The following is a 26,735-nucleotide window of genomic DNA, read 5'->3' as shown; positions in this document are numbered from 1 at the left end:
CTCCAATTAACCACTCAAAACCTGGAAGCGAAAGCAGGTGCCAGTGGCTCAATCTTTTAATTCTAGCTACTCAGGAAGCTGAGATCTGAGGATCATGGTTCAAAGCCAGCCAAACTCTTTTTTTGGGGAGGAGGGGTCCGGTTGTGGGGCCTGAACTCTGAGTCTGAGTGCTGTCCCTCAGCTCTTCAGCTCAAGGCTAGCGCTCTACCACTTAAGCCACAGCGCCACTTCAGGCTTTTTTTCTTTTTGCTTATGTGGTGCTGAAGAATCGAACCCAGAGCCTCATGCATGCAAGGCAAGCACTCTACCACTGAGCCACCTTTCCAGCTCTAGCCAAACTCTTATCTACAATAAACCTACAGAATACCAGAAGTGGCTCTGTGGCTCAAGTGATAGAGTACTATGCTTGAGCACAGAGAGCCTCAGGGACATCACCCAGGCCCTGAGTTCAAACCCCACGACCGCCAAGTAAGTACATAAATAAATAAGTAATGTATGTATCTATGTATCTATGTAATTTAGTCACCACGGAAAAGTTAGGCAATTCAAATGTTAAATGTAGAATTCTCATATGACTAAGTAATTCTGCTCTTAGATATATACATAAAAGAGCAGAAAACAGCCGGGCACCAGTGGCTCACGCCTGTAATCATAGCTACTCAGGAGCCTGAGATCTGAGGATCGGGATTCAAAGCCAGCCCTCGCAGGGAAGTCTGTGAGACTCTTATCTCTAATAGACCACCAGACAACCAGAAGTGGCGCTGTGGCTCAAGTGGTAAGAGTGCTAGCCTTGAGCTGAAGAGTTGAGGGAGAGTGCCCAGGGCCAGAGTTCAAGCCCCACGACCAATTAAAAAAAAAAAAGCAGAAAACATAAATCCATATAAAAACTTAGACATAAATATTTATACATGCATTATCCACAATTTCCCAAAGTGGAAACTCAAATATCTGTCAGCAGATAAATGGATAAACAAAATACAGAATATCCATACAGTGTAATATTATTGCCATAAGTTAAGTGCTGATGTACACTGCAGCATGAATGAATCCTGAAAATTTTATGTTTGGTGGAAGATCCTGACACTAAAAGATCACATGAAATGTGGAGCATGGCAAATCCATAGACAGGGAGTAGGGAAAGAGAAAAAGGGAATGCTTTTAATGAGTCTTTTTGGAATGATGAAAATGTTGGAATTTAATACATCTCTATAACCTAGTATAAAAACTGCTAAAATGTAACTTCAAGGATGTTAAATTTGGGCTGGGAATGTGACTTAGTGGTAGAGTGCTTGCCTAGCATACATGAAGCCCTGGGTTCCATTCCTCAGTAACTTATACATAGAAAAAGCCAGAAGTGGTGCTGTGGCTCAAGTGGTAGAATGCTAGCCTTGAGCAAAAGAAGCTCAGGGACAGTGCCCTGGCACTAAGTTCAAGCCCCAGGACTGTAAAAAAATAAAAATTTAAAAAAATTAAATTAAATTTGCTGGGCACTGGTGGCTTACTTCTGTAATCCTTGCTACTCAGGAGGCTGAGATCTAAGGATCAGGTGCAAAGCCAGCCAGGGCAGAAAAGTTGCCATGAGACTCTTATCTCCAATTAACCACCAGAAAACTGGAAATGGAGCTGTGGCTCAAAGTGGTAGAACACTAGCCTTGAGTTAAAGAGCTTAGGGATAGCACCCAGAATTTGAGTTAAAGCTCCGTGACAGACGAAAAAAAGTTAAATTTTATGGTGTATATATTATATCAAATTAAAATGTAAAGGTCATCCCTGTAATCCTAACAACTCAGACATTCCTCAGAGTCAGACAAGGAATTAAGTTTGAAGCCAACTTCAGCAGAAAAGTCAGAGAGACTCTATCTCCAATTAATCAGCAAAAAGGCTGGGTTGGAAGCACAGCAAGTGGTAGAATGACAACCATGATTGAAAAAAGCTGAGCACAATGCCCAACGTTCAAGTTCCAGCACCAATACACACACACTCTCTCATACACACAAATACACACACACACACAAGATAAATAAAAAATTGATAAAATATTTAGGATATAACTTATTATAATACCTAAAAAGAACAAATTGGGACGGATTTGAATAACACTATAAAAAGGTAACAACATAGCTGGGCGCTAATGGTCCACACCTGTAATCCTAGCTACTTGGGAGGCTGAGATCTAAGGATCACTGTTCAAAGCCAGCCTGAGTAGGAAAGTCTGTGAGCCTCTTATCTCCAATTAACCACCAGAAAACCGGAAGTGGCGCTGTGGCTCAAGTGGTAGAGTGCTAGCCCTGAGGGACAGCACCCAGGCCCTGAGTTGATGCCCTAGGACTAAGAAAAAAAAAAAGGAGAGAATAAAAATTATTTTAAGAGGAAGCCACATGAATATCTAAGAGAAGAATGCTCCTGACAGAACTACAAAAGGCCTTGAAGGAGGACATTCTTGAAAATTTATAAAACATAACAGAGCAGGATGGTTTTGCTAAAATGAACATAGAACTGTAATTCATGTGAAGGACTATGTATGCTAAATCATTAACCCCCTAACGTGGCCTCTAAAAGACCATCCAGCACCTGAAATAATACAAACATCAACCTTTATCAAGACCATCCAACTAATACAGAACAATGATCCATATACTGAATGTGGTATCATAGACTGCCACTGAATCGTAAGTAAATTAGATGATGTAATTAAAATATGCAATGGATGTAACTCTCAATGTAGTGTGTGTGTGTGTGTGTTTGCCAGTACTGGGGCTTGGACTCAGGGCTTGGGCACTGTCCCTGAGCTGCTTTTGCTTAAGGCTAGCACTCTATCACTTGAGCCACAGTACCACTTCTGGCTTTTTCTGTGTATAAGTTACTGAGGAATGGAACCCAGGGCTTCATGCATGCTAGGCAAGCACTTTACACTAAACCACATCCCCGGCCCTCTCAGTATAATTTTAGAAGAGTAAATAAATTTCAATAGTTTATCTTTATTTTCTTATTCCTTGACATGTTCATATTCCTGAAAAGATGTACTTAAGAACACAAAAGCTGGGCTGGGAAGGTGGCTCAGTGGTAGAGTGCTTGCCTTGCATGCATGGGTTCAATTCCTCAGCACCATATAAAGTAGAAAAACCCAGAAGTGGTGCTGTGGCTCAAAGTGGTAGAGTGCTAGGCTTGAGCTAAAGAGCTGAGGGACAGTGCCCAAGCCTGGAGTTCAAGCCCCACAACCGACAAAAATAAAAACAAAAACAAAAAAAGCTTGGGTTATAGGGTATCTGCCTAGCAAGCTCAAGACCTAGTTCAACCCTAATTACCACCAGGAAAAAAAAAAAAAAGGCAAGAAATACCTTTGCAATTTCAAAGCCTAGCAAAAAGTTTAACAAGAAATAGAATCTAAATATATAATCCCACTCTATCAATCAGATTTCCTTTTTCCCCTAAATTAGAATTCTTAAACATACGACACCAAGGACTCTAACCTCTGAAAGATTTTTGTTTTTAATAGAACTTTATTGTGATTTTAAGGTATTATACACAGGGGTTATAATTCCATAAGTCAGGTATGAGTACAATTCTTGCACAATGTCACCCCTTCCTTCACTTTCCTCGAATTTCCCCATCCTGTCTCTGCTCACAAGTTGCGCCTTTTATATTTTATTTTTGTGCTGGTCCTGGGGCTTAAACTCAGGGCTTAGGTGCTGTCCCTGAGCTTCTTTTCCTCAAGGCTAGCACTCTACCTCTTGATGATCCTCAGATCTCCTGAGTCCTTAGGATTACAGAAGTGAGACACCAGTACCTGGCCATAGTTCATTTTTTTTACAGTGTTTATTGAATACCATAACTGCTTTTATTCATCTTTCATGACTCCATTTCATGCCTCCTCTACTCTTTAAAAAGACAAAACAAAAACAAACAACACCAACAAAAAAACATGTTTGTACTTCCTGAAGTTCATTTTTTTTTGGGGGGGAGGTCCGGGCATGGGGCCTGAACTCTGGGCCTGGGCACTGTCCCTCAGCTCTTCAGCTCAAGGCTAGCGCTCTACCACTTGAGCCACAGCGCCACTTCCGGCTTTTTTCTTTTTGCTTATGTGGTGCTAAGGAATCGAACCCAGGGCCTCAGGCATGCAAGGCAAGCACTCTACCAATGAGCCACCTTCCCAGCCCCAGATATAGTATTTCTGATATTCAGGAATTATGCCTTTGGGTTCCTCCTCCTTTAGTGTGTTGATATGTTCATGCACAGAGGCTTTTATAAGTTATCATGTCCCGTTGTGTTTTAGATTTAGCTTTCACGTATGAGAGAAAACATGCACCATTTGTCTCTCTGAGCTTGGCTTGCCTTACTTAACATGATTTGTTCTAGGTCCATCCATTTCCCTGCATATTACTGTTTCTAATTGACAAATAAAATTCCATTGTGTATATGTCCCACTTTTTTTTTTTTTTTGGTCGGTCGTGGGGCTTGAACTCTGGGCCTGGGCGCTGTCCCTCAGCTCTTCAGCTCAAGGCGAGTACTCTACCACTTGAGCTACAGCGCCACTTCCGGTTTTCTGGTGGTTTTATTGGAGATAGGAGTCTCACAGTCTCTCCTGCCCGGGCTGGCTTTGAACCGCGATCCTCAGATCTCAGCTTCCTGAGTAGCTAGGATTACAGGCATGAGCCACCAGCACCCGGCTTGTTCCACATTTTTTTATCCATTCATCTATTGTAGGGCATCTGGGCTGTTTCCATCACTTAGCTACTGTGAATAGTGCAGCTATAAACATGGATGTGCAAGTGTCTTATAATGTTCTGGGTAGATGCTCAAGAGTGGTATGGCTGGATCATTGAGAAGTTCCATGTTTAGTTTTTTGTTGTTGTTTTTTTTTAAATCAGTGTTGGGGCTTGAACTCAGGCCTGAGCACTGTCTCTAAACTTTTTTGTTCAAAGCTAGTGCTCTACCACTTGATCCACAGCTCCACTTCTGGCTTTTTTGGTGCTTAGCTGGAGTTACGAGTCTCACACTTTGCTGCCCTGACTTTGAACCTCGATCCTCTCAGATCTCAGCTTCTTGAATAGCTAGAATTTCAGGCATGAGCCACAAGCACCCAGCTTATGTTTAGTTTTTTTGAAGAACCTCCAAACCACCATCCAGAATGGTTGTACTAGTTTACATTCCCACCAACAGTGCCATTAAGGTTCCTTTTTCCCTACATCCTTCCTCCACCAGAATTTGTTATTGCTCAAATTCTTGATGTTGGCCAATTTAACTGGAGTGAAATGGAATCTCAATGTTGTTTTGACTTGCATTTCCTTTATCCAGGGATGTTAAGCATTTCGTGTGTTTATTTGCCATTCTTACTTCTTCTTCTGAGAACTCTCTCTTTAGCTTTTTTACCCATTTATTGATTAGTTTTAGGGGGATTAATTTCTTGAGCTCCTGTGTATTTTAGATTGTAGGCCTTTGTCAAATGTATTGCTGGTAAAGATCTTTCTAATTCAGAACATAGTTCTGTCCATTGCTAGGCAGAAACTTTTATTTTGATGTAATCCCATTTGATGTAATTCCATTTGTTAGGTCTCTCTCCCATTTACTGTACCCTTGGATTCTTTTCAAAAAGTTCCTGCATGCCTATAAGCTGTTTCTTCTACTCTATCTTGCAGTAGTTTCAAGGTTTCTATCTTGATGTTGAAGTCTCTGAGCCACTTTGAATTGATATTGGTGCATGATGACAAACAGGAATCCAATTTTAGTTTTCCCAACACATATGAATGTCCAGTTTTCCCAACACATATGAATGTCCAGTTTTCCCAGCACCAATTATTGAAGAAAGCTATCTTTTCTTCAGTGTATATTTTAAGCTCCCTTGTCAAAATCGGATGATTGTAATTATATAGCTTTATTTTTGAGTCTTGTAATCTGTTCCACTGATCTTTGGGCCTGTTTTTGTGCCAGTATCTATGTTTTGTGCCAGTACCAGTGCTGTGTTTTTCTTTTTCCTTGGCAATAATCAGGTTTGAACTTAGGGCCTTACACTTGCTAGGTAGGCATTCTACTACTTGAGCCATACATCCAACCCCTCAACCACATTTTTTTCTTTTATAATTTTATTATTAAGGTGTTGTACAGAGGGGTTGCCATTTCATAAGTCAGAAAATGAGGTTATCTCTTTTTCTGGACAATGTCATCCCTTCCTTTGCTTTCCCCCAGTTTTCCCTTCTTATCCCTGCGCACAAGTTATAGAGGTAATTTCCCACATAATGTATTCTAGACGGCATGATTGCATTTGTTCATCCTTCCTCCCTTCCTTTCTGTGTCTCCCCCCTTTACTTCTCCTAAAAAAAGAAAAAAGCAAAAACAAACACTATCACCAACACCAACACTAACAAAAAAAAGCCACTATTCTTTCAACTTCCTGGAGGTTTGTTTCAATAAACAATATTTTAATAATATTCAGAGAAGTTACATCTTTGTGTTTCTCCCCTAAGGGTATCCTCCTTTAGTCTATGTGTGACTGCCTAGAGTCCAGTATAGATTATCATGTCCAGAAATATTTTAGATCTAGCTTCTACAACATGAGAGAAAAAACATGCTCCACTTGTCTCTCTGTGCTTGGCTTACTTCATTTAGCATGATTTGTTCTAGGTCCATCCACTTTCCTGAAAATGACATTATCTTATTCTAATGGATAAGTAAGATTTCACTCTGTGTGTGTGTGTGTGTGTGTGTGTGTGCGCGCACACACACACACGTGCACATGTTATAGGGCATCTGGGGTGTTTTCATAACTTGGCTATTGGGAATAGTACAATGAACATGAATGCTCAACTGCCTTTAGTAATCTGGGTAGATGCCCAAAAGTTACATGACTGGGTCAGTGAAGTTCTATGTTTAGTTTTTGAGGAAACTCCAAACATCTTCCAAAGTGGTTGTACTAGGTTACGTTCCCACCAACAGTGCAATAGTGTTCCTTTTTCCCCACTTCCCTACCAGCATTTGCTATTGTTTGAATTCTCTATATTGGCCAATCAAACGGGTGAGATAGAACCTCAAAAGTTGTTTTGATTTGCATTTCCTTTATGGCCAAGGATGCAAGCATTTCCTCATGTGTTTATTTATCATTCTTATTTCTTCTGAGAAGTCTTTTTTATGCTCCTTTGCCCATTTATTGATTTCAACCATATTTTTTAAAGACAAGGTCTCACCATGTTACCTAGGCTGACTTAGAACTCAAGATCATCCTTCCACAGCCTCCCAAGTGCTGAGATTATAGATTTACAACCATATAATAAATACTAAGATGTGAATTCATGAAGAGGTCACTAAACTTATTTTCTTCTGAAGAGAATGAGTGAACAATTTCAACAGGTCAGCAACTAGGGGATAACATACAATATAAAGTACCTATGATACTATATTATTATTCTAAATTCTGTTGGGAGAATAGGAATAGGCCAAATCCATCAGCTTAGTTACAGCCTTAAATAATGGTTTCTTCAAACTGAAAAATAAGTAAATGAATCTTTCTTTGTGACATGTCAAGTCTCAAGTAAAATAGATACTTTAAAAATGGTGCAGGCTTTCATTGTCAAAATTTAACATAATTAGGATCATTTGGGCAGTGATAAAAGATTTATTTCTGTTATTTAATCACACAAATGATTAAGACTAACTTGGTGTGACAGGTAAATTGTGTGTTACTTAAGTTTTTAAACCTTATAACTAGTTGCTAGAAGATGACAGCTATAAAACTCTACTATATTCTATATTTTGTTCCATCTTACGCCTTACTGTCCTAAAAAAATGGAAATTCTATACATATTCTTCTTAGAAACTATAGTTCACATTAGATGTACTCAGACTACACCTATCCAAACCAACTATTTCCCCTCTTCTTTTTATCCCTCTCAAACATGTATCACCAGGCTCTGTTGGGGAGAAAACACTTAGGGGAAAAAAAATCCAAACACTAATAACTAAGACAATTTGATCTTCTGAAAGCATAGTAAACCTCAGATTTAAATAATATGAATTTTTACCAGTCATTTTTAGCATATACAGTAAAGCAGAAACTTCAAGAACTACTTCAAAAAAAGGCAAAAAAAGTTATTGGTAGAGTGGAAGAAGAAGAGACTACTTTATATGTAATCACAAATTCTGTAACATATCAAATATATATACTCCCTATTTCACATCTCCTAAAAACCAGATAAAAAGAATGAGAATATATCTAATAAGTCAGAACAGACAGAACAATCCTGAAAATAAATCAGAGAACTTAATACTTTCCAATTTCAAAACTTGCTACTAAAAGCTACAAAAAGACAAATAGAACAATGAGATAGAATAGAATCCAAACATTAAACTTTACAGTAATAGTCAACTGATTTTTCACAATATGTAGTTGTTTTAACAACAACAAAAAATACTGGCAAAAACTGGCTAAGTATTATCAAAAGAAGTTGGACTGCTACCTTACAATTTATAGCCAGGTGCCAGTGGATCACACATGTACTCAGGAGGCTAAGATTTGAGGATCATGGTTCAAAGCCAGCTCAGGAAAGAAAGTCTGTGAGACTCTTATCTCTGAACTAACCACCAAAAATCTGGAAGTGGAGCTGTAGCTCAAGTGGTTGGGTGCTATCCTAGAGCACAAAACTTCAGGGGTAGTGCCCAGGCCCTGAGTTCAAGCCCAAGCCCAGCACCAAAAACAAAACAAAAACCTGGGTAGATTAGTGGTAGGGTGCATGAAACCATAGGTTTGATTCCTCAGTAGCACATAAACAGAAAAAGCCAGAAGTGGTACTGTGGCTCAAGTGGTAGAGCCCTAGCCTTGAGCACAGAGACAGTCTCAGGGACAGAGCCCAGGCCCTGAGTTCAAGCCCTAGGACTGGCAAAACAAAGCAAGAACAAAGCCTCAAAGCAGATTAGAGGAGCTAAAATTGTAAGGATTTAGAAGACAATATTTCTGTAACATGGGACAGCTGTTGCAGTTCCCTATAAAGTTAAACATAAAGTTACCATGTAACATAGCAATAACACTAAGCATATACCCAAGGGAAGTGAAAATATATGCTAATACTAGATGAAGGTCTATAACATTAATCATAATGACCAAATATTGATTTAACCTAAGTGTCATTAATACCCACAAAATAATTATGCCAATGGAATATTGATGAATGATACAATATGTAGAAACCTTGAAAATACTGTGTAAGTTTAAAAAAAGTCAAACACAGAAGGGCATAAATGGTACTGTTCTGTGTATGTGCAAACCAGGTAAAACCATGAAGACAGAAAGACCACATCCTATTCAGGCACACTGGTGCACACTTCTAATCCTAGTTACTAGGAGGATACATGGTACTAGGGCTGCCTGGGCAAAAGCACAATACCCTATATGAAAAACAAACTAAAAGGACTAGGTGCATAATAATTGAGTGATTGCTTAGCAAGCCCAAGGCAATTAATTCAATCCTGAGTACCAGGAGTTAGGGACACCGCGCACACGCGCGCGCGCGCGCGCACACACACACACACACATACAGAAAATATGTACTATACTGTTCTGTTAATGTGCCATACCAGGTAATCGCAGAAAGACAGAAAGTAGATTGGTGATTCCCAGGAACTAGAGAAAGGAGAGAATGGGAAATGACTGCTAATGAGTACAGATTTCTTTTGGGGGGTAATGACAATTTTTTAAGTAGATAGTGGTGATAGGCAAACAACCTTGTGAGTATACTTAAAACAAATGCATATTTAAAGAGTAATTTCTACAATTTTCATTTTAAAAACTGAGAATTTGAAAATACTTCAGAAAACTTTATAATTTTCATGTTTTGATAAATATATGGTCCTGTAAGAGAACATTTTGTTCTTAGAGAAAGTACAATGAAGTATTTAGGGGTAAAGAAGCACAACATCTGCAACCTACTTTCAAATGATCAGAAAATAATGTTTTCTTATGAAAAGAGAGAATGGAGCCAGGTACAGTGGTACATACCTTAACTCCAGCTATTCAGGAGAAAGGAGAATTGCCAGTGTGAGACCAGCTTAGGGTACCTAGCAAGCCCTTGTCTCAAAGGAAAAAGGAAAGAAAAGAACTGTTATGTTCATCTATCTAGGTTCAGTGCATATTGAGTTAGCTTCTAAAACTGAACTCATTTCTAATCAAATAAAAAAGAAAATGTATTCTTTCTAGCATTCAATCAATATACTAAGAATTTAAAAAAAAAAAATTGGAAGTGGAGCTGTAGCTCAAGTGGTAGAAAGCTAGCTTAGAGCACAAAACTACAGGAACAATGCCTAGGCCCTGAGTTTAAGCTCCAGGACTGGTGCACACCCACACAGAATCCAAGGCGGATGCAGCAGTAAAGTACCTACTTAGCATGCATAAAACCCTGAGTTTGATCCCCAGCATTGCAAAAACAAAAAGAATCCTCATCAAAACAAAATTCAGCCAATATAAGGACAAATCAGAGGGAAAAAGCATTATATTCAAAAATCATCTGTTCAAAGTAAACATATGTTATTTGGGTTCAGTATTTTCAGGGAGAAAAATCAACAGGGCTCAAGCAATCTCTGTTATAAATGCTTTTTAATATTGTTAAATTCAAGCTTACACAGGATTTGTATTAAAACTTGTTCTCACCCCAATCAATCGGTTCAACCCAATGTCTAACAAATCTAAACAAAATTTTGTTACAGAAATATAAAGAACAATCCTAAAATTCATATAAAATTTAAGAGACTCTGAAGAGACAAATCTACTGTTTTTCTATCTTAACTCACTTTTCATATATACATGTTTCATAAAGTCATATATGATATAACAATGGGTATTTATTCTGAGAAATCTACCTCAGGAAATTTTCTTTCATGTGAACATGATAGAATGTATTTACATAAGCTCAGAAGATGCTACAGCTTACTACACATGGAAGCTATTGTAGCCTATTGCTTTTAGGCTACAAACCTGCATAACATATTACTGAACTGAATACTACTAGAATTGTAACATGATAGTATTTTTACCGTACTTAGAAAAATTACAGGAAAAATACGGAACAAAAGATAAAATGGTACACCTATATACATCACATAACATAAATGGAGCTTTCAGAACAGAAGTTGCTCTGGATAATTCAGTAAATAAATGATGAGGCAAATGTGAAGGCCTAGGACATTACCATACACTGCTATGGACTTTATATACCTGGTACACACTTAGGCTACAATAAATTATTAAACTTTTTCCTTCAGTAAGTTAACATTAGCTAACTGTATCTTTTTTATTTTATAACCTTAAGTGAATTTTTTTTTTTTTGGGTCCGGTCGTGGGGCCTGAACTCTGGGCCTGGGCGCTGTCCCTCAGCTCTTCAGCTCAAGGCTAGCTCTCTATCTCTTGAGCCACAGCACCACTTCCGGCTTTTTTCTTTTTGCTTATGTGGTGCTGAGGAATTGAACCCAGGGCCTCATGCATGCAAGGCAAGCGCTCTACCACTGAGCCATCTTCCCAGCCCCCCTTAAGTTAAATTTTGACTCATATAACTGTTTAAAGCAAAAATATTTTATCTCCTTTTTCCTTTGTTTTTGTTGACAGGATATGACTATGGAACCCAGGCTGGCCTCAAACTCATGATCTTTCTGCCTCAGACTCCCAGATGCAAAACAATATTGAAATAGGGCACCAGTGGCTCATGCCTGTAATCCTATCTACTCAGGAGGCTGAGATCTGAGAATGGAGTTTGAAGCCAAACAGAGTAAAAAAAGAGGCTCTTAAATCCAATTAACCACAAAAAAGCCAAAAGTGGAGGTATGACTAAAGTGGTAGAGGAAAGCCAAGAGACAGAGTAAGGTTTTAAATTCAAGCCAAAGTATCAGCATCAAATTAAAGAAATTAAAAATCTTGAAAAAGAACAAACTGAAAAGCACTTTCTAATTTCAAAACATACTAAAAAGCTGATGTAACTGAAACTAACATAAGGGCAGACATATTGAAGGTGAGGTTCAAATGTTAAAATGCCTAAATAGCAAATGTGAAGCTCTGAGTTCAAATCCCATTATCTCAAAAAAGATTAAAAATAAAGATACAGACCAACAAAACAAATCAGATTCCAGAAATAACTACCTCTAAATAATATCAATTGACTTTTGACAAAGTGACAGGGTGCCAAGACCATTCAGTGTGTAAATAAATGACAGTCTTCAAAATGATGGGAAAACTGGACACTCAAGGGCAAGAGCATGAAATTATATGTATAAAAAATTAACTCAAAATGAATCAAAGGCATAACTTTAAGAGCAAAAGTATAAAACAGGTAGAAAAAACATTGGACAAAAAGCTTTATAACACTAGATTGGACAACAACTTTATGGATAGGATACCAAAAGTATAAACAAAAGACAAAGCAGACTAATTAGACTTCATTAGAATTGCTTTGCCAGGTTATTGTGATGAGTGCCTGTAATCCCAGCACTTTGGAGCACCAATCAAGGGGTTAATGTCTAAGATTCAAAAAGAATTCATAATTAAACAGCAAAACTATTTAGGCATGTCTTAAGTGGCAAAGCATTTGCTTAAAAAACACAAGGCCAAAAAAAAAAAAAAAAAAAAACACAAGGCCGTGAGTTCAAACCTCAGTACCACTAACAAAAAAATGTGCAAAGGATTTAAAGACATTTCTTCAAAGATAAAGCACATAAAAGATGTTTATCTTTAGTCATGAGGGAATAAAAATAAAAAACGTGAGATATCACTTCAAACTCATTAAGATGAACTTTATAAAAAAAGAAAAAAAGCTAGCTGGGTGCCAGTGGCTCACGCCTGTAATCCTAACTACTCAGGAGGATCAAGGTTCAAAGCCAGCCCAGGCAGGAAACTCTGTGAGACTCTTATCTCCAATAAACTACTCTAAAACCGGAAGTGGTGCTGTGGCTCAAGCGGTAGAGCACTCGCCTTTTGCTGAAGAGCGCAGGGGCTGGCAGCGCCCAAGCCCAGAGTTCAAGCCCCACAACCCACAAAAAAAAAAAAAAAGCTAGATGCCAGTAGTTTATGCCTGTAATCCTATTTGGGAGGTTAAAAATGGGAGAATTGCAGTTTAAGGCCAGTTTGGACAGAAAACTTTTAGACCCCTTCTCAACCCATAACTAGAAACATGCTTAGTTACATGGGAGGCTGAAAATGGGAGGATCTTGGTACCAGGCCAGACTAAGAAGAAAATTCTGAATGCTTGGGCTCCATAGAGAGAAGCTGGACATGATAGTACATGCTTGTGATCTCAGAGATAACATGAAGCCTAAAAGTATGTAGATCCCGGCTCCAGCATATGCCTAGGTAGGAAGTAATACTCTATCCTAAAAATAACCAGTGGAAAAAAAGGGCTGGAGGCATAGCTCAGCAGTATCACACAGGCCTAGCAAGCAAATAGTAGTAATAATAATATGCAAATAAATAAATGTTGACTAGAATATGAAGAAATTTAGTTCTGCTGGTAGGAAGATAAAATAGTACAGCTGCTATAGAAGACAGTATAATTATAAATACTCAAAACAACCCATCTAAGCCAGGCAAAGGTGGCTCATGCCTGTAATCCTAGCTACTCAGGAAGCTAAGATCTGAGGATTGTGGTTTGAAGGCAGCCCTGGTAGTAAAGCCTATAAGATTCTATCTCCAATTAACTACCAAAATAGCCAGAAGTAAAGCTGTAGCTTGAGTGATAGAGCACAAGCCTTGAGCACAAAAGCTCAGGAACAGCCCCTAGGCCCAGAGTTCAAGCCCGAAGACCAGCACCAAAAAAAAAAAAAAAAAAGAAGAAGAAGAAGAGAGAGAGAGAGGGCGAGAGAGAGCCCAAACAATCCACCTACGGTTACATATAAAAGAATGGAATAGGGGCTGGGAAGGTGGCTCAGTGGTAGAGTGCGTGCCTTGCACGCATGAGGCCCTCAGTTCCATTCCTCAGCACCACATAAGCAGAAAAAGCCGGAAGTGGGGCTTAGGCTCAAGTCCTAGCCTTGAGCTGAAGAGCTAAGGGACAGCACCCAGGCCCAGAGTTCAGGCCCCATGACCAAAAAAAAGGGATACAAGATCTCATAGATATATTTGTACACGTATGTTCTTAGCAGCACTGCTTACATTAGACACAAAGAACCAATATGATGGCCTGAAGCTATAATCCTAGCACTGGGAAGGCTGAACAGAAAGAATTCTGAATTTAAGACTAGCCTGGGATAAATAGTCATTCAAATCTCAAAAAAAAAAAAAAAGCTACCCAAGTGAATGAAAGATGCTATCCAAGTAAGTGGCCATCAATGGATGACCAGATAAACAAAATATCTGTAAGTACCTATTTTAAAAACCCATTAACAGCCAGGTACCAGTGGCTCACGCCTATAATCCTAGCTACTCAGGAAGCTGAGATCTGAGGACTGCAGTTCAAAGCTAGCCCAGGCAGGAAACCCCACCAGAAAACTGGAAGTGGCACTGTGGCTCAAAGTGGTAGTGCTCAGCCTTGAGCTGAAGAGCTGGGGGACAGACCCAGGCCCAGAATTCAAGCCCCACAACCGACCAAACAAAAAAAAAAATTAACATTATATAGTTATACATACAAACGCAGAGAATGGGATACTCTTTAACTTAAAAACAAATAATATTCTGTCATAACTGGATGAACCTTAGAAATATTATGCTAAGTGAGTAAAGCCAGTCACGAAAGGACAAATAACTACATTATTCCAATTATATGAGGTAGGTAAAGTCATTAAATTCACAGACAATAGAATGGTGACTGCCAGGAGCTGGGGGCAGGGAGAATAGGGAATTATTGTTTAATGGGCACAGAATTGGAGTTTTTAAAGATAAAGTTGTAGAGGTGGCTGTTGGTGATGGTTTGTGAACATGTAGTGTCACTAAACTCTTAAAAGTCAAAATGGTAAATGTTTTTACATATATTCTACAATTTAAAAACCAGAACAAGGGCCTTGGTACAACTCCTGTCTACACTCCTAGCTACTCAGAAGGCCAAAATCAGAGGTAGAAATGAAGAGACTCTCATTCCTAAGGCTCATTCCTACAAAATCTGAAACCGTATTTGAAAAATAACTAAAGCAAAAAAGGAATGGAGTTTTTGTTAAAGAGGTAAAGTACCTGCCTAGCAAGTGTGAAACCCGAAGTTCAAACCCCAATACTACCAAATTTTGTAAAAATGATTAAAATGATAATTTTTTTTGTCAGTCCTGGGGCTTGAACTTGGGGTCAGAGCACTGTCCCTGAGCTCTTTTTCTCAAGGCTAGCACTCTACTACTTTGAGCCACAGTGCTAACTAATTCCAGTTTTCTGATGATTATTAATAGGTGGTAAGAGTCTCACAGATTTTCCTGCTCAAGCTGGCTTCAAATTGTGATCCTCAGATCTCTGCCTCCTGAATAGCTAGAATTTACAGGCATGAACCACCAGTGCCCGGAAAAATATTAATTTGTATATTATGGTATTTTGCCACAATTTAAAAATGAAAACCTTGTCTCAAACTACCTTTCCTCATTATAAATTATTGAATACATGAAACTCACCTTCACAACTTAATATTAACTATTCCCTTATTCTGTTTAATGGTTCCTAGGGCTTGTCCCTAGAAGTATTCTTATATTTTTCAAAATTACTTGTATCAAATCATTAGGATACAGTGGGATATCTATCTATCTATTTTTAATCTGCTATTGAAAACAACACCTATGAAATGCAGTAAAGGGAAAATTTTGAGAGTAAACCCAATATGTCTTTTTTTTTTGGGGGGGGGGGGTCCAGTCATGGGGCCTGAACTCTGGGCCTGGGCGCTGTCCCTCAGCTCTTCAGCTCAAGGCTAGCGCTCTACCACTTGAGCCACAGTGCCACATCTGGCTTTTTTTTCTTTTTGCTTATGTGGTGCTGAGGAATCGAACCCAGGGCCTCATGCATGCAAGGCAAGTGCTTTACCACTAAGCCACCTTCCCAGCCCCTCCTTTTTGAAAAATAGTTCAGAAAATAAAAACAAGGTGGAAGGCTTTACATACAATTTTTCCTTTCTTCCTGGTTTAGGTATATTTGTCAGGAAGAAAGGTAAAGCAGTTTATTGTCATAAATAAGGCAACATACCTTCATCTACAGTAACCATAAACTGTCAATAACTACCAATAGGCTACCATACATATTTTAACTTTTATATAATACTTATAAAGCCAGTGCTTCCTAAATTAGTTAAAGTGTAAAGGTGGACATATCTATCAGTGGTTTTTAATTATTTCTTAATCCTTTCAAAAATGAATAAAATGCCTGAACTTTTTTAAGTTCAACTATAAAATATCTTACAACTAAACTCCATAGTACTCAAAAGTATACCTTCTTACTCTGCTGATCTACATGGCTGACTATCACCAATTTATTAAAAATACAAGTGGGCTGGGAAGGTGGCTCAGTGGTAGAGCGCTTGCCTTACATGCATGAGGCCCTGGGTTCGAGTCCTCAGCACCACATAAGCAGAAAAAGCCAGAAGTGGAGCTGTGGCTCAAGTGGTAGAGTGCTAGCCTTAAGCTAAAGAGCTGAAGGACAGTGCCCAGGCCCTGCGTTCAGGCCCAACAAGGAAAAAAAAAAAGTTCTTGCTCTGGAAGTGGCACTATGGCTTAAGTGGTAGAATGCTCACCTTGAGCTGAAGAGCTAAGGGACAGTACCCAGGCTGAGAGTTCAGGCCCTAAGACTGATCCCTCCACAAAAAAAAAAAAAAAAAGAAGGAAGTTTTCTAACAAAGCCAAGAATGGATTATATACAAGTTTGAGTTGAGCACTAACCAAACTACTGATTAAATTCTTTTATATAAGGCATCAGAAAAGAGATAGCAAGATGATTTCAGAGGTATTAACTACAATGGGAATCAGATGACCTTTTTTTCTAGTTCTAATACATCGCTTTCTTATTTCATGTACAAATTTGGTACTAGGGTTTTGAATTTAGTCCTTTGTGCATGCTAGGCAGGCACTATAACACTTGAGATACATTTCTAGCTTGAGGTATTTTGTGTGTGTGTGTGTGTGTGTGTTTTCTTTTTGAGACAGGATCTTACTATGTATTTTGGGGTGTGTCTGTGTGTGTGTGTGTTTGGTGTGTGTGTGTATTTGTTTTCTTTTTGAGACAGGATCTTACTATATAACTGAAGCCAACCTGGAACTTGCTAATCAAGGCTAGTCTCTAACTCATGACCCTCCTGCTTCAATTTCCCAAGTGCTGATGGTGCTGATGGCATGAACCATTAAAATCATGGCCAATACAGATACTTTCTAAATTCCTTTTGTTAAAGTAGGAAGAAGAGGTTAGCTCAAAAAACAGAAGAAAAAAGAAACTTTGAAAAATCATCTTGTCTTGATTTAACTCTTCACTTTAGATCTATGAAAGTTTTAACAGGGACTATACAATAACTTTTTCTGTTGTTGGTGGTGACCAAAAATTTTGTTTCTTTTCTTTTTTTTTGCTGGTCCTAGGGCTTGACCTCAAGATCTCTCTGTCCCTGAGCTTTTCTGTGCTCAAGGCTAGGGCCCTATACCACTTGAACCACAGCGCCAGGAGATAAGAATCTCATAGACTTTGCTGCCCTGACTGGCTTTGAAACATGATCCTCCGATCTCAGCCTACTGAGTAGCTAGTATTACAGGCATGAGCTACCAGTGCCTGGCTTTTTGTTTCTTTCTTTTTTTTTTTTTTTTTTTGGTCCGGTCGTGGGGCCTGAACTCTGGGCCTGGGCACTGTCCCTCAGCTCTTCAGCTCAAGTCTAGCACTCTACCACTTGAGCCATAGCGCCACTTCTGGCTTTTTTTCTTTTTGCTTATGTGGTGCTGGGGAATGGAACCCAGGGCGTCAGGCATGCAAGGCAAGCGCTCTACCACTGAGCCACCTTCCCAGCCCCGCTTTTTGTTTCTTAATGGAAGAAACAAGATAGTATGAGCTCTGAATTCAGTACTGGATTCTAATCCTAGTTTTACCAATCACTAGCCACTTGAGGCTTGTTTGTTTACATTCATTATATCATTACTCTGAGCCTTCATTTATTCATCTATAAAAATGTAGATAATACCTCAAAGGAGTGTTGGAATGATTAAATAAGGATAGAATTTAGGGAAGTGGCGCTGTAGCTTAAGTGGTAGAGCGCTCGCCTTGAGCTGAAGAGCTGAGGGACAGCGCCCAGGCCCAGAGTTCAAGCCCCACGACCAACCAAAAAAAAAAAAGAAGGATAGAATTTAGTATACTATGGGCATACAGTAAGCATTCAATATATGGTAGCAGTTACCTAAAAGGACATAAGACAGAATTATCACTAAAATTCCATGACTCTATAGACAAGCAACAGGAGAAGGCAAAGTGATCAAAAGTCTGAAAAGATACTGACTCAGCTCATTTAGTGGTTAAAAAAAGGATTAATATTTCTTTTAATACTGGTTCTAGTCACACAAAAATATGGTAGATATGTCATTGCTTTTCTTATTTGCCAACTCTAAATAATACTTTATAAAAACCACTTTGCTTTCCTTTAGCAACGTATTTATCTTATCTGTCACTGAATCAGAAAGCCAGAAGATTTTCAGTAATCCATCATCTTTTTATTACCAGACAGGCTCAGAAAAGAATATACTTAAATTCATTCCCATGCTTTATGCATAACACAATTTATCACTTTTTGTTTTTATTTTACATATTGCTAGAAATTGAAACCAAGGCCTTGCACATTCTAAGCAAACATTTACCACTAAACCACACTTTCATTCAATTTTTCAAAAATGTAAACCCTTCACAAACTTGCCGTTTAAAAATCTCACACAGCCGGGGCTGGGAAGGTGGCTCAGTGGTAGAGCGCTTGCCTTGCATGCATGAGGCCCTGGGTTCGATTCCTCAGCACCATGTAAGCAGAAAAAAAAAAGCCAGAAGTGGTGCTATGGCTCAAGTGGTAGCGTGCTAGCCTTGAGTGAAGAGCTGAGGGACAGCACCCAGGCCCAGAGTTCGAAGAGCTGAGGGACAGCACCCAGGCCCAGAGTTCAGGCCCCACGACCGGACCCAAAAAAAAAAAAATAACCACTCACACAGCCAAGCGCCAGTGGCTCACACCTGTAATACTACTCAGGAGGCTAGGATCTGAGGATCACGGTTCAAAACCAGCCTGGGCAGTAAAGTCCCTGAGACTCTTATCTCCAATAAACCACCAGAAAACTGAAGTGGTGCTGTGGCTCAACTGGTAGAGAGCTTACCTTGAGCTGAACAGCTTAAGGACAGCGCCCAGTCTCAGAGTTCAAGCCCCACAACCGACCAAAAAAATGTCTCACACAAAGCCAGAAGCCACTGGCTAATGCTTGTAATCCTAGCTACTATGGAGGCTGAGGCTGTAGCAAGGTTCAACGCCAGCCTGGGCAGAAAGTTCACTGGACTCCATTCTCCAAAATAACCAGCAAAAAGTAGGGTTGGAGGTGTGGCTCTAGGGATAGAACATCAGCCTAGCAAGTATAAGACTCTAAATACAAACTCCAAACTATCACACATATAAACACCCCTCACATGAATACCTTCTGTGTGACAAGAAGGGGGAATATACATATTATATGTAAGTATGTATTATCTATACATACACTTATTTATTTGACTCAGTAATAAAGTCTTTTAACATTGGGGAGACCCTGAGTTGAATCCCCAGCAGCACATACACACACACACACACACACACACACACACACACACACACACACACACACACACACACACACACACACTCTCTCTCTCTCTCTCTCTCTCTCTCTCTCTCTCTCTCTCTCTCTCTCTCTCTCTCTCTCTCAGGAAGCTGAGATCTAAGGATCACAGTTTGAAGCCAGCTTGGGCAGAAAAGTCCCTTTGAGACTCTTATCTCCAATTAATTACTCAAAATCCAGAAGTGTAGCTGTGGCTCAAAGTGGTAGAGCACTAGCTTTAAGCAAAAGGGCTTGAGGACAATGCCCAGACCCAGAGTTCAAACGCTGCAAATAACGCCCCCCAAAAAAGTATACAGTAGTAAAAAATCATAGCAGTAATGGGAACTGAGACTTCACAGTCTGTAATCTCAGGACGCAGAAGACTGAGTCAGTAGGATCCAGAGTTTAAAACCAGTCTGGGCTCCAGATTGAGATTGTCTCAAAAAAGACTTTCCTAGCCTTAACCTTTATATTATTTTGATTTGTAGACTGTATGTTATCACTCATTGAAAATGTGTTAAATAATAGCAACCAAAAAACACAAACTTCAAAATTAAGCTTGTGCCAAGTTGATACTCCTGTAGTGTGTGACAAATTGTTACAGTAGTTATTATTGTTACATGTTATTACATGTAACTTTTTCTTAAACTTTTTTAAACACTTCAGATGTTTCAAAAGCCTATTCAAGGGTAAGAAATTATATTTCCTATTTGATCCCTATTGGTAATTTATAGGATAGAACCCTTTGAACAAACTGAAAGTCTCCATGTAACACCTTTTTGAAAATAAGTGTGTTTTTAAGTTAACCAAAATGGTACATTTACCATAGAAAATTTAAAGCAGTACAAGCTCATTTTACATTAAACTGTCTATTTCTCTCTTGTTCAGGTTATAAGTATAAGCCCCAAGATACTATTAAAAGCAGTGACTCAACTTGTTTACCTGAAGTTTGAATATAGAGTATTTGTGACAAAATTGCTATGCTTGACAAGAACAGTCTCTAGAGTGGCCTCTGGACCAACCAAGAGAGATTTTGTTCCCAGAAGACATACATTAATGTCTGAAGAACTTGGGGCTATCACAATTTGGTACTGTTCTACTGGCATCTAGTGGGTATAGCCCAGAGATGTTGCTAATGCATAGAAAAAGCTTCTCACAGGAAGGAAATATCCAGCTCAAAATGTTAATATATTGCTATTCAGAAACCTTGCCTCTGTACACAGATCAAAAATAACCCTAAGGAAAATTACAGTTCCTTTGCTACTGTAGAAATATCAGAGTGAAATTTCTGGGCTTTTGAATGTAAAAGTAATTTCAAGGAGGAAAAATATCTCTACAAAGCTTTTGCTATGATTTCAAAACTGTATTCAATTTTTTTATGTAACTGCAAATATGGCACATGCTTCAAAAAATAAAGAAACCTCAGTATGATACAAAGCTATGCTTTTCTAATTTGATCTCTAAAGTAAATATAATAAACCTGTACACAAGCATACATGAACATATAGGCCTAGAAAATTTGCTGAAAGAGAAAATTTAATATTAGCTATCTTGAGGAGTAAGAGATGAAGGGTTGGTTGAGACAAGGACTTTCACTTTCTGTCTTATCTCTACCATCTATTTTCAATTTTTTACCATGATGCTGTACTAGTTTTATAATAATTTTCAAAGGGGAGGTGTGGGGGGGAGAAGATGGGAAAGGATGTTAAAGGGAAACAAAGGAGAAGACAACAATGCTTGATAAGAAATGTACTCATTACCTTGCTCATGTAATTGTAACCCCTCTGTACGGTATTTTCAAAATTAAAATAAATTAAAAAAGAAAAAAAATAATTTTAAAGTATTACACAGATACACCATATACTATATGCATACTCACATACAGAAAAATTTTTAATTATAAATCTTATAATGTCTTTTCTTCCAACTTACTTTAAAAAAAAGGCAATTCTAAAATTAACATTTAAATACTGGAGTGTGGATTTTTTTTAAAATAATGGGTATATTTCAATATGACCTAATTCAAATTCTCTTTTTTGGGGTGGGGGGGGGCGGGTTGGTCATGGAATTTGAACTCTGGGCCTGGGCGCACTGTCCCTCAGCTCTTCAGCTCAAGGCTAACACTCTACCACTTGAGCCACAGCATCCACTTCCGGCCTTTTCTGTTTATGTGATGCTGAGGAATCGAACCCAGGGCCTCATGCATGCAAGGCAAGCACTCTACCACTGAGCCACCTTCCCAGCCCCAAGTTCTAACTCTTGTATTCAAGAATCATGCTCAGTATGCCTGAAGAAATTCAAAACAGATATTTATCCCAATGTTTAAAACAACAGGGATCAAATGATGGCATTCCCTAAAATGGCATATATCTAGTATATTTACTTTTTTTTTTTGGCGGGGGGGAGGGGGTGGGTCCAGTAGTGGGGCCTGAACTCTTGGCCTGGGCACTGTCCCTCAGCTCTTCAGCTCAAGGCTAGCGCTCTACCACTTGAGCCACAGCGCCACTTCCGGCTTTTTTCTTTTTGCTTATGTGGTGCTGAGGAATCGAACCCAGGGCCTCGAGCATGCAAGGCAAGTGTTCTACCACTGAGCCACCTTCCCAGCCCTTAGTATATTTACTTAACTGTGCTAATACAAGTAAATGTCTTTCTCAAATTAAAAGGTGTTTTGGCTTGACCAGCAAAGGAATGTACAGCAAAGGAATGTACTAAATCTATACATTTCTTATTCATTGTTCTCCTTATCCTGCTCCTTTGAGAAGAAGAGAATCTTCACTTTAAAACTACAATCAATTCATCTTTGTTAGTGTCTACATACTTAGTTCTAAAATATTTAGGAAAGATACAAATTAAGACTTCAATATTATTCATCAAATGCCAGTAAAGCTTTTTTTAAGGAACATTATTTAAAACCTGTCACACTGGAAATTCAAAAACAGTAGTATGGAAGAAGACAGTTCCACAGGGAAGAAATCAGAAAAGGTAGAGAATTTACTTCGCCAAAACAGATCAATTCACTCAAAAAGGCACAGACTATATATCTACCATGTGTACTCCATAGCAGAGAATTTTTTTCCCTATGTGAAATAGAAGAAACAGGACACAAAGCAATTTTTTTTCCTCTATAGATTACGAATCTATACAGAATAAGAAATGAAAACAGCAAAGAAGTTTTTTAGGTATCTTAGAAATCTTCATTCCAAAAGCCAAATTAAAAAAATAAAAATAAAAACAGGTTGGAGGTGTGGCTCAAGGAGCATAAGCCAAGGAGGTGCTAGGCTCTGAATTCAAACCCCAGTACAAAAAAAGCAAACAAAAACCAAAGCAAAATCCTCAATACACTTAATACCAGGATCCTTTCTTGGTACAAAAAATGTAAGCAAACTAAATATAAAGTTAAATACTAAATGGATGTAAGAACAAATACACCCATTTGGGTGTAAGAACAATGAACACATGACTGCTACCATAAACTTGAAAAATGACCACAAAAGGGATAAATTGTGCCCATAGTTTTACCCATTATACCCTTATAGTCTAATGATTCCAAATAAGTGAGACAGAGACACAGACCAAGAGAGCGAAAAAGAGAGATTTGACTTTTTATTTTAGATACACATTAGCACTGTACTTCTAAAAAAAACTTAAATACTACTTATATATGTCTCACTCATGACAATTACGTAAAATGGCTCTCCCCCAAATCAAGGGGACTCCCTTTTTACCTTTAGACCAAGGCAAACCTTTTCACTTTCTCCCTTACAAGTTTCAAACAAAAACTCTAATCTTAGAAGAGGCTAACATATTAGCTTCTATTAGAAGGTCCTAACTTCATTTCCTAGATAAAAGTCTAGGTTCATCTCTTAACAAGTTTCACTGAAAGGAGGAAGCCTTCCACAAATTCAAGAGTCAGAGAGCTCCTGACTCTCCCCATAATTCCTATTCAAATAAAACTCTTGAATTAGAAGTTACTTCTCTTACAGTGAAATTCAAAGATACATGCATTCAAAGGATTATACCCCTTTATGACCTAAACACTGTTGTTGTTGGGTTTTTCCCCAAAACAAAATGTTGGGGTCAGAATACAGGAAAGTTTTGAATTTAAAGAAACCACTGCTCAGACCTAGGAAGCTAAGATAGTACACTAACTATTCTGCAACACACATTCCTTTATTTCAAATTCAGGAGCCAGGATCTTTAGTTCAAAGAGAAATTCCTGCACTTTCACCCCAAAACCAGAGGTTAAAGTAATTGGTCACAAGGGATAAACAGGGGCTGGGAAGGTGGCTCAGTGGTAGAGCACTTGCCTTGCATGCCTGAGGCCCTGGGTTCTATTCCTCAGCACCACATAAGCAAAAAGGAAAAAGCCAGAAGTGGCGCTGTGGCTCAAGTGGTAGAGCACTAGCCTTGAGCTGAAGAGCTGAGGGACAGTGCTCAGGCCCAGAGTTCAGGCCCCACGACCAGACCCCCCCCCCAAAAAAAAACAAGGGATAAACCAGACACCTTAGAACCAAAACAAAACAAAACAAAAAACCTCTGAGCAGCTAAAGCAATAATCAGAGGACGTTACTAAATCCCAGCCACGGTAAGGGGAAAGGTATGTGTATGTATCAATGTATGTATGTTCATATGCAATATATACAAAACTGGTATATACTCATGCAGATAAAATGGTATTGCATATACATCTATCTATCTCTATAAATGATCCTTGTTTTCCTTAAAGACGAAGAGGATGATGTCTACCATTCTAGGTGACTCAGATCTAAAAATGTGTATAGGAGATTACACATGTAAACCGAGGAACTGATAACTCCTCTTCTTCCCTACAAAAGAAAAGGTGTCCGTCGGGTGGCTCACCTTCTCCCAGCCTAAAAACCTCGAGAGTTCAACTATCCAGCTATTGCAAAGCTCAGAGATGCACTGGAACTTCCTTTTCCTGTCTAACTTCACCAAACGTCCCAGGAGCTACAGTCACGTGACTTTTCAGAGCTTTAAGGGGGGGGAAAAAAAACCACACTGAGAACACCTTAAAACTAACCTGTCTCACACTACAGAGGGAAATACGAGCTCTACTTAAATACCTAGGCAAGGCATTTATGTAAGGCGGAGCAAATAAATGCACCCTTCGACTTTGGAGAGAGCCCACAGTAGCTTTTTTTTTTTTTTTTTTCTTTGAGCTATCTGTCCCTTTGAGCGGTCGGGTCCCTGTCCATCTCCCTCAGTACCAAGGGCAGGGACTCTGGCAAGACCCCGCCCTCCCCCAGTTCCAAAGCGGGTGGGCGGGAGGTAGCCCGAGGAGTCCGGGTTCCCGCGCGAAGCTCAGAGACCAAAGCGCTCTCTATTGTGGGTCTTTGGACGGTGACGGGAACCCGTCCCGCTCCGGGCGCTGGCTGACGAGTAAGCTGAGCATTTTACTAGGCCCGCACGGCTGCTACTGCCGCCATGGACCGCATCGCTGTCACAGAACGACTGCACCCAGGAAGCGCGAGGGTGGCCCCAAGCCCTGTGCTCTCCCCAAGAGAATTCACGCCTCCCGATGTGTGAGAGGCTGGGGTCCTGGAGCCGTACCTCGGACACCTCGTCCTCGTCGCTGCCAGAGGCACCACCTCCACCTCCCGTCCTCAGCACGGCAGCCGCCAACTTGAAATCCAGCGCTGCGTCCCCTCCTCCAGCACCGCTGCTGCCGCCGCCACCGACTCCCGGCGCCGACCCGGCCTCCCCAAAGAGCCTCACAGTACGGATCCCCAACCCGACCCCTCCCGGCGGAGGCGGCTCCGAGGCCCCGGCTGGGGCGGATCGGGGAGCCACCGAGTCCAAGTCTTCCTCAAAGGAGGTGCCGCCGCCTCCGCCGTCAGTCAGCATGGTTCGCACGCGGAGCGGGAGATGCTGTGGAGATACTCGCGGCCACCGCCGCTGCTGATCCCGGGAAGGAGAGGAACAGCAGGAGGAAGAAGCTTCTCCTTTCCCCCCTCCCCCCTGTCCCAGCAGCGCCACTAACTTCTCACTGCCTAACCTGCTGCCTCCCGCCCCTTCGACTCTCCACTGGCTGCAACTCCCCGGCGGCTGTAGATCATTGGCCAAGGTGACCTGTCGCTCAGGCGCCCCGTCACGCGCCGCTCGCTGGCTCGCGGCCCCCAAGCTGCGTTGACCCGCGCAGGCCTAGGCGGTTGTGAACACCCGCCTTCTGCTCTCCACAAGCAGACTTCCGGTCTTTTTCTGTCTCTATTGGTCAACCTCTCTGACTAGCGCTTCACGACCTTAAAGTGGATTAGTTGGCCTTCTGGTCAGTCACAGTGACCCCTAACAATGGCAAACCCCATTGGCGCCGTCAAGTGTCGGTCACTTTGTCATAGGACGTCGCGTGGTACAATTGGCGGGTGAAGGTACTACTCATCCCGCCCCCATCTGAGGTGACGGGAAAGGGCCGGGGAATTTCCACTTCTGAGTGTAAAATGAAGTCTGAAGTGACGACCCACAAAAATTAATAAAATTTTGAGTAGACCTAACCCTGTGCTCAGTGAGTCTTGCACTTCAAGGAGGTGAGAGGAGCCTAGGTAAAGCAGCTCCCACCTGTAGCTCCTAACCAAGCGACACGAATGTGGCCGGAAGTAGCTGCTCGGGGATTGGAGGAAAGAAGCAATCAGTCTCAGCGAGGCTCCACCTTCCTGCCATGACCTGGTTGGAGGACGGTGGCGTCAGTCACCGTAGCAGTCGCCACCTCAGAGACAGGTGAGGTTTGTTAAACCCACCCGTCTAGCTACTGGCTGTTTGGGCGGGAGTTGGGAGAAAGGAGGGGAGGGGGGGAAACCTGAGCTGGGAGAAGGCGTAAAAGGGGCTGGGCTGATCTTGCTAGGCGCCTCCCGCCTTTCCAAATACAGCCCTGCTAGTGGAGCTGAGGCAACCCGGAAAGCATTTTGGGATGACCGCCCTGAGGCCACTCGCCCCGCCCTCGTGCCAGGACGAGTCCAGGCGCGCCTTGGGGCGGGGATGGCCCCCTCGGGGCTGCGCTCTCTTGCGGGTGA

General features: G+C 40.4%; 1 protein-coding gene across 12 annotated transcripts in view; it reads right to left on the bottom strand.

The window, feature by feature from the left end:
- The window catches only part of LOC122118113 (ankyrin repeat and KH domain-containing protein 1), a 141,658-nt gene extending 115,938 nt beyond the window's left edge, over positions 1 to 25,720 (bottom strand). For 10 of the 12 annotated variants that reach the window (XM_042692007.1, XM_042692008.1, XM_042692010.1 and 7 more), the window contains exon 1: positions 25,282 to 25,716. In XM_042692007.1, coding sequence (XP_042547941.1) covers positions 25,282 to 25,575 — 294 coding nt within the window. In that variant the 5' untranslated portion in view covers positions 25,576 to 25,716. Of the gene's footprint in view, positions 1 to 25,281 lie in introns of all 12 variants that reach the window. The other 2 variants (XM_042692017.1, XM_042692019.1) reach the window with 1 other exon arrangement.
- Between the last annotated feature and the right edge of the window lie 1,015 nt (positions 25,721 to 26,735).

This window comes from Dipodomys spectabilis, unplaced genomic scaffold, assembly GCF_019054845.1.
Source record: "Dipodomys spectabilis isolate Male_0828 unplaced genomic scaffold, ASM1905484v1 ptg000147l, whole genome shotgun sequence".
NCBI classification, from domain to species: domain Eukaryota; kingdom Metazoa; phylum Chordata; class Mammalia; order Rodentia; family Heteromyidae; genus Dipodomys; species Dipodomys spectabilis.
This window is presented reverse-complemented; position numbering and strand designations above follow the sequence as displayed.